This window comes from Monodon monoceros, unplaced genomic scaffold (assembly GCF_005190385.1).
Source record: "Monodon monoceros isolate NGI ecotype Baffin Bay Population unplaced genomic scaffold, NGI_Narwhal_1 Super_Scaffold_20, whole genome shotgun sequence".
Taxonomy (NCBI): domain Eukaryota; kingdom Metazoa; phylum Chordata; class Mammalia; order Artiodactyla; family Monodontidae; genus Monodon; species Monodon monoceros.
Window position 1 is genome coordinate 132,554,132 of NW_021703777.1, and position 8,652 is coordinate 132,562,783.

The window sequence follows — 8,652 nt, forward strand, 5'->3', positions numbered from 1 at the left end:
GTTGGGTCTTTTTTGCTGCACACAGGCTTTCTCTAGTTGAGGCGAGTGAGGGCTACTCTTCGTTGAGGTGCGCGGGCTTCTCATTGCGGTGGCTTCTCTTGTTGCAGAGCACAGGCTCTAGGCTCGTGGGCTTCGTAGTTGTGGCTCACGGGCTCTAGAGCGCAGGCTCAGTAGTTGTGGAGCACATGTGGGATCTTAGTTGCTCCACGGCATGTGGGATCTTCCTGGACCAGAGCTCGAATCCGTGTCCCCTGCATTGGCAGGCAGATTCTTAACCACTAAGCCACCAGGGAAGTCCCTTTCCCGAGCTTTTTATTAAGCACCTTGTGGGACAATGTTATACATGCTTTAGAAAATGGTGATGACCATTTTGTGAATTTTTCTAAGCAACAAAAGAAAAATACCGTTTACGTTAGTCTTTCAAAAGTTAAGCAAGAGGGCTTCCCTGGTGGCGCAGTGGTTGAGAGTCCGCCTGCCGATGCAGAAGACACGGGTTCGTGCCCCGGTCCGGGTGGATCCCACATGCCGCGGGGCGGCTGGGCCCGTGAGCCATGGCCGCTGAGCCTGCGCGTCCGGAGCCTGTGCTCCGCAACGGGAGAGGCCACAACAGCGAGAGGCCTGCGTACCGCCAAAAAAAAAAAAAAAAAAAGTTAAGCAAGAATTTAATTTGTAACTGATCACTAGCTTTTAAGGAGTTGAATTTCATGAACTTTACATTTAATATCTGGTTTACCCAATACTATAAATTGTTAAGTACAATACTATACTATTTTTATATTAGTGTTGGAACTCCACATTAGTGTTGGCCGTCAGTATATCTAGTTATTTCTCCTTTTAGTAATAATTTATAATTAACCTACTAAAAGGTAAATATTGCTTGAACACTAAAACCCAGCTTAGAATTAAGCCATTAAAATTGCTCAATGATTTACCATTTGACCAGTTTTAACATGCCATTTTTATAGCAAGATGTCAGGATGTGTAGGGAGAAATCTTCCTTAATTATTTGGGAAAGGATCTCAGCATAAAAGTGACATAGGAATGTAGAAAGATAAAAATTAATTGTTCATCCAAATATTTTGTGACATTTTCATGGCAAAAATGTTACAGGAGTTGGGACATAAAAACTGTGTCAGATTTTTTTTCTTCAGTCCTGAGTTTATGCCTCTCCTGATGTTATGGTTGGTTACTTTCTGTACTTCCTCCTTCTAAAGTCCTTTGGATCTTTCTGTTAATTTGTTATTAAATTATATTTCCTGTTACCTAAGAACAACTTAGAACTTTCTAAGGTCACATGTAGAAACCCTTGTACAGATTTCACTTGAATCTCTATCTGTCGTTGCTTCTTCAACTGGCAAGAAGACACCAGTAAGAATCTACAGGACAATTTATCATTGAAGCTGAGAGCAGTGATCCTCTGGCTTCTTTTGTTTACCTTCCTTTTTTAAAATAAATAAATAAACTTATTTATTTATTTATGGCTGCGTTAGGTCTTGGTTGCTGCGCGCTGGCTTTCTCTAGTTGCGGTGAGTGGGGGCTACTCTTCCTTGCGGTGCGCGGGCTTCTCATTGTGGTGGCTTCTCTTGTTGTGGAGCACGGGCGCTAGGCACATGAGCTTCAGTAGTTGTGGCTCGCGTGCTCAATAGTTGTGGCTTGCAGGCTTCAGAGCGCAGGCTCAGTAGTTGTGGCGCTTGGGCTTAGTTGCTCCGCGGCACGTGGGATCTTACTGGACCAGCGCTTGAACCCGTGTCCCCTGCGTTGGCAGGCGGATTCTTAACCACTGCGCCACCAGGGAAGTCCCTGTTTACCTTCCTGTTCACTCTTCCTGCCTTCCACCTGTTCTTCAAATTATGCAAATAATGCACAATTAACTCTTTTTTTTTTTTCTAAGATGTTGGGGTAGGAGTTTATTAATTTTTTTATTTATTTATTTTTGCTGTGTTGGGTCTTCGTTTCTGTGCAAGGGCTTTCTCTAGTTGCGGCAAGCGGGGGACACTCTTCATCGCGGTGCGCGGGCCTCTCATTATCGCGGCCTCTCTTGTTGCGGAGCACAGGCTCCAGACGCGCAGGCTCAGCAGTTGTGGCTCACGAGCCCAGTTGCTCCGCGGCATGTGGGATCCTCTCAGACCAGGGCTTGAACCCGTGTCCCCTGCATTAGCAGGCAGACTCTCAACCACTGCACCACCAGGGAAGCCCCCACAATGAACTCTTAACATACAAAGTTGAAACAACTTAGAAAAATAACTAGCAAATGTGAAAATCCCCTTTCCCTTTTCTCCTACCTGCAGGCTGTCTTCTTTCAGAGGGCTACCCCTATGAAACGTTCAATTTCCTTTGTGCACAATTACCATTTTCAGAGCTTGATGTGCACACATGCTCTACACACACCTTTCAGGGTAGTTCCTGTGGTGGTTTTGTTCGTTTTATTTTTATAGCCCATAAATGGGATGATATGATTCATAGTGTTTTGAAATTTACACTTCTTCCCGTTCATTTTATAGTATTGTTCCATGTCTGGGCACAGCTAATTTCATCATCAGCCATTTTAATGGCTCTGGGAATCCATGTGGGTCCCCCCCAGCCCCTTACAGTGTTACAGTAAATGTCCTGTAGGCCATCATTATGCACATATTTTATTATGGATTGTTAGGAGTGGAAATTGCTAGGTCAAAGAGTATGGGAAATGTATAAAATTGCCTTCCATAAAACGTTTTTATTGCCACCAACAGTGGACTGATATTTTATTTTATTGCTAACACTGAAAATTGTCCATCCTTTACATTTTTGTTACTTTGGGAAGAACATCTAATTTATAATTCCTAGATTTTTAAGAGTGGAACACCTGCATACGTTTTCATGTGGCCTTTAGGTTTCTTATGTGAATTGCCTGTTCATATCTTTTGCCCATTTTATTTTGAAACTTCTTGGTTCGTAGGAGTTCTGTACATACTCAGGACTGTAATCCTTATTTATGTGTTGCAAATATTTTCTTCCTGTCACTTAGGTCTTATGTTTATTTACAGTGGGTGTCTTTCTTTATGTAAAAGCTTTAATTTTTCTGAAATCAAAGTTGTTTAGTCTTTTATGGTTTCTGGGTCTTGCTTAGAAAGGCTTTTCTCCTTCAAAATGTAAAATATATTTATAAATATCCTCTATGTTTTCTTATATTATTAGCTTTGTTATTTTTACATTTGGCTGTTTAATCATCTGGAGATAATTTTTATATGTGATGTGAGGTGGAAGGTAGCTTTTTTTATCCCCACGTAAAAGACTGCTGACTCCTAAATAGTGCTTATTGAATAGGTTGTCCATATTCCCCACTTTTTTAAAATGCCACTTTTATCCTGAAGTAAGCTCTGAAAAAATACTTTGGTGGGTTGTGGGCATGGTGTCTTGTTCTCACATATATTAAAACTTAGTGTGAAGACACAGTAAAACTATGTTGTATTGACATCAGTACACGGGTTTCTCTTCTTATCCATTTTTCTCTTCTTAATCTAACACTATGTCTTTCGATTTTTCTTGGCTTTACATGTTAATTTTTGCTTATGTAAGAACTGTAGAGTTAATTGATCTTCCAGAAAGTTTCTTTTGGAGTTTTAATTTGAATTGCATTTAACATATAGATTACTGTCTGGGGATCAGGAGATCTTAAACAACATCGAGTCTTCGCATACTAGAATGCATGTATCTCCTATTTATATTTTAGTGTAATTGTTGTGTTATAACTTCAGCAAATTTACTCTTAGCATTATCCTTACATGTCCCCCTTTCCCATTACAGTATTCCAAATGAATATTGTTATAGTTTTTGTATGTTGGTATCCTTATTGAACGTTGATATTAGGTTTAGTAGATTTTTCAGTTGATTTAAAAAAATTTTCTACGTAGGCCGTTATATTACTCTGTAGTCAGTTTAAGTATTCATACCTCTTTTTTCCCCCATGGCTTATTGCATTGGTTAGTGTTGCTGAAATAGTGCTGATTAATAGGAACAATAGTTTGCTTGCTGCCATTTTTTTCCTTAGACACAGTGCTTCTAATGGTTCACCAAAAAGCTTGACATTTATAGCAAAGATCTGGTAGGTACCCTTTATTTGCTTGAGAAGTTATCTTTTGCTTCTCATGTTTTTACCCTTTCAGTAAACTTAAGAGTCTTCATATGGCCAGATTTCTTTCATTTTGCATTCTTATGTGTATGTTAGTTTGGCTGGGTAGAATAGTCTAGATTCAGATGGTATTTTCTGGGTATACACATATACATGCATATGTGCACACATACACAAACACAAATTTTTTAAAAAAAGATAATGCAATATTCTAGCATAGTAGAATTTTCCTTTGGCTCCTCCTAAGCTAAAATTTTGAGTCTCTATTAAGTTCACACAAGTACTAGCTAATTTATGTAAACTTGAGATAGTGCCTATCCAGATAATTAGCACTAAATTAAGTGAAACAGAATTTGGACTCTTAATGTCTATATTAATTTCCTATGTGGATTCCTTTCTCTATCGTGGTGTGGCAATTATTGTGAACTGACGAGTCCTCTTAAGGCAGGGAGAGGTATTACAGAATAGGGTCACGAACTAGCCTGTGGGCCAAATCCATACTGCGGTTTGTTTTGGTACATGAAGTTTTATTGGGACCTAGCCAAGCCCATTCATTTACACGTTATCTGTTGCTCTTTTTGTGCTATGACAGCTGAGTTTAATTGCAACAGAGACCTGTGGCTTGCAAAGCGAAAAATATTTAGTATCTCGCCTGTTGAAGAATAAGTTTGCTGACCCCTGGTGTAGCATAGTGGAAAGAGAGAGTTTAGACTGGAGGCAAAGTGAAGTGGATTTACATCCTTGCTCTGTCTTTTACTATCACTCTGAGTCATTATTTTTCTTCTGAAAGCTCAGTTTTCTGATACATAAAATAATATTATGAGGTTGTCGAGATTGTTAAATAAGATAATGTGTGTATTGTGTCTAGTCTTGCAGTAAGGATGCAAGTGGTAGCTGTTATTTCACAAATCATTAAAAGGCCAGAATTTATGTGGCCACTCACGCAGTCTTGTGTTTCTAGGATGTAATTTTTAGTTCTTGTTTGAAATTTTCTTTTCTAGTGGTAAGGAATTCTTTACCAGGAAAAAGAGAAACGGGTATAAATTTGTTTTTATCTGTTGCTGCATAATAAATTACCCCCAAATTTACCATCTTGAACCAACCATTTCCATAGGTCAGGAATTCAGAAGCATCTACGTGGTTCGGGCTCAGGGTCTCTTAGGAAGTTGTAGTTAAGATATTGGCTAGAGCTGTAGTCATCTGAAGGCTTGGCTGGGGCTGGAGGATCCATTTCCCAGATGGCTTACTCGCATGGCTCTTGGCAGGAGGCCTTAATTCCTTAGTGTCTCCAGAGGGTGTCTTGAGTTCCTCAAGACATGGTAGCTGGCCACGCTAGAGAGCAAGGAGGAAGCCATAACACCTTTAATGTTCTCTTCTCTTGACATAACACCCTGCCACTTCCTTTGCATTTTAATTTGTCGAGTGGGTCACCAGGTACAACCTATACTTGAGTGGGAAGGAGAAATCAAAGAATTTGTGGACATATTTTTAACTGCCATGTTCTGCATTCTGGACACAAATTATTTACATTCTTAATGCAAAATATACTTGCCCCTCTCAAGGCCTCCGTAAGTCTCATCCCATTACAGCGTTAGCTCAAAGTCCAGATCGTTATCTTGTGAATGAGGTGCACATGTTCATGAGGTTTTTTGAATATGGTTCTTCAGTGTAGCTCTTCAAGTAGAGTTCTTGATATGAAATCCTGTGAATTAGAGTTCTTGATAAGAAATCCTGTGAACCAGTATAAAGTGGTGAGAGAGAGGCTAGGCGCCCACTGTAGACACAAAGGGGTGGTGAGGGGGGAACGGGAGGCACATTGGAGTTACTGGTTCATGTCAATTCTCATGTCCAGTTGGGTCCAGGTTAGCAGTTCTTTGATGAGGACTCGAGACCTAGGAATAATTCTTTGTGGATCTTGGCTCTGCCCTCTGGGTTCCTGGTTCTACCTTCTGAATCCTTCTTTTTTCTTGAAAGTTAGCGTTTGTCTGCAGCTAAGTAGTTTCTTAATCCGCTTCCAAAATTTGGGGGTGGGGTGTCTGAAGACCTCTTTTCATTTTATTGCTATGTCCCTTTCAGTCCAAGTTTCCGTGTTTCTACCGTTATAATTCTCTTTTAAACTTCATGGATCTTGTGTGAATCTCATTGAAATCCACACGCACAAGTATCTTTGTCTACTTTGAGATCTTGCTGAGAGGACAAAACTTCTAAGTTTCTTAGAAGGTCTGCTGTGTGATTGAGAGGATCTGTGGATCACACCCTTAAAATTTTTAAGAGAACCTTTGTTTGACTAGTAACTGAGGCACCATTTTTCTGAATTCTGAGGCTTAACAAAAGATTTTAAAGCCAAATTCTCTGCTCTCCCTTTTGACATGTTTTCCTGGCAGTGCCCTGTGTTTGATCTTTGCTCAGCAGCCATTTCTGGAGAGGTTGAGAATTTTCAAAAACCTCAAGTCCCTGCTCCTTCCTTTAGTTTCTTTCTCTTGCATTTTTGCTAGAAGCAGCAAGAAGAATCAGGTACCATCTTCAAACCTCTTCTTCCCCCCACCCCCCCATGTTTTGGGGCCTAGAAATCCACCTAACGGGATCATCCCGTTCACTTGATGCATTGTGTAAGTGTTGCTAAGCTGTCTGCCTCTATGCGATTATAAGTGTTCCTCACTTCACTTTAGCCCTCACTTGCAGCCTCTTCAAAATCTAGATATCTATTAATAGTCTAAGGCTCTTACGCTTACATTAATTCTCTTTTCCAAGTCTTGTCACCTTTGGCCACTCTCTGGTCCCAGAGCCACTCCCCACATTTTCGGGTTTTATTGCAGCAGCATCGCACTTCCAGGGACCAAAATATGTTGGTTGTCTATCGCTACATAACAAATTGCTTAGCAGATTTAAACAACAAACATTTATTTCCCAGAGGTACTGGGGGGCAGGAATTCAAAAGTCACTTAGCTGTATGATTGGAAAGACTTATGGTCTCTCAGGAGGTTGAAGTCGAGATGTCAGCCAAGGCACCTGAAGGATTGGAGAATCTGCTTCCAAGATGGCATGGCCAGAGGACTGTTCTTGGCCACACGGGTCTTTACATAAGGTGGTTTGGGTTTCTTCACAACATGACAGCTGGCTTCCTCTGAGTGATCCAAGGGAAATCAAGGAGGAGTCCACAGTGCTTTTATGTCCTAATCTTGGATGTCATACACTTTCATTTCTAGTACATTCTATTAGTGAGAAGTGAGTCACTAAGTATAGCCCACATTTAAGGGAAAGGGAAATAGACTCCACTTTTTGAAGGGAAGAATTTGTGGGCATATTTAAAAATCACCACAGTGGTGGTATATTTTAGAATGAATTTTTTCATTTCTCATTATTAACAAGTATTTTCCAAATAAATACTGATTGTACACGTAGCTTTCAGATTTATTGCTTTAAGTCTAAACAGTACAGATTTTCCACTTTATTATGGCATGTTTATCAGTGATTTCCAGTCTTTTTTGAAACATTCTATAGTTGTACCTCAAGGGATATTGTTAATTTTTAATGTCAAATTTTAAATTTACTGTGTAGTTATTCATTATTCCTTCAACAAATATTTGAGTGTTTTCTCTGTGTTTTGGTATGCTGCTAGGCCCTGTCAATACAAAGATTATGAGTAAAACAAGGTCTCTTCCACCAAGGAACTGACGGTCTAAAAGATAAATAGGTGTATAAACAAAGTATTATGACAAGCAGAATATGTGAGGCACAGTGGCAGCACTGTTTGACAGGATTAGAGAAGGCATAACTAAGAAGGCATGGGACAGTGCCATAGAGTTATGAACCAGCTTGTCACATTCCTAGAATTGCAAGTGGTTTACTGTTGCTAGAGGAGCTTATGTGCTTTTGAGTTTTGCTATGGTTGCCACAATAGGGTGGGTTTCACAAGTTTTTTGAGGAGGTTAGTGTTCTTTAGCAAATGTGGCACTATTAAAAGGTACACATAGGCATATGAACATGTGTAACATGAAAGATTTTTAGTGGGAGTTTATATGGGAATATTACATAGTAATTGGTCATTTCTAATCTGATTAACATGTTGATAATTTTATTAACACTTGCTGCTTACAGCAAACATGTCTGACAAAGAGCTAAAGAAGCTACGTAATAAGCAAAGAAGAGCTCAAAAGAAAGCCCAGATAGAGGAAGAGAAAAAAAATGCAGAAAAAGAAAAGCAGCAGAGAAATCAGAAAAAGAAGAAGGACGATGATGATGAGGAAATTGGAGGTCCAAAAGAAGAACTTATTCCCGAGAAGCTGGCCAAGGTACTTAAGAATAGTGTTTGGCACAATTGAGTGAAATTTCATGACCACCTATTGTCATTTTATGTGGTCTTATTCAGCCAATTTGATTATAGATTTTAGAGTAAAAAAATCACTTTAAATTTTAGCTTGCTTTCCCTTCCTTCCTTCCTTGCTTCCTTCTTTCCTTCCTTGCTTCCTTCTTTCCTTCCTTCCTTCCTTCTTTCCCTCCTTCCTTCCTTCCTTCCTTCCTTCCTTCTTTCCTTCCTTCCTTCC

At 39.7% G+C, this 8,652-nt stretch overlaps 1 protein-coding gene across 4 annotated transcripts in view; it reads left to right on the forward strand.

The window, feature by feature from the left end:
* NAA15 (N(alpha)-acetyltransferase 15, NatA auxiliary subunit) overlaps nt 1-8,652 on the forward strand; it is a 75,020-nt gene that overhangs the window by 50,098 nt on the left and 16,270 nt on the right. For all 4 annotated transcript variants that reach the window (XM_029235153.1, XM_029235154.1, XM_029235151.1 and 1 more), the window contains exon 15: nt 8,207-8,400. In XM_029235153.1, the coding sequence (XP_029090986.1) occupies nt 8,207-8,400 (194 nt within the window). The remainder of the gene's footprint in view (nt 1-8,206; nt 8,401-8,652) is intronic.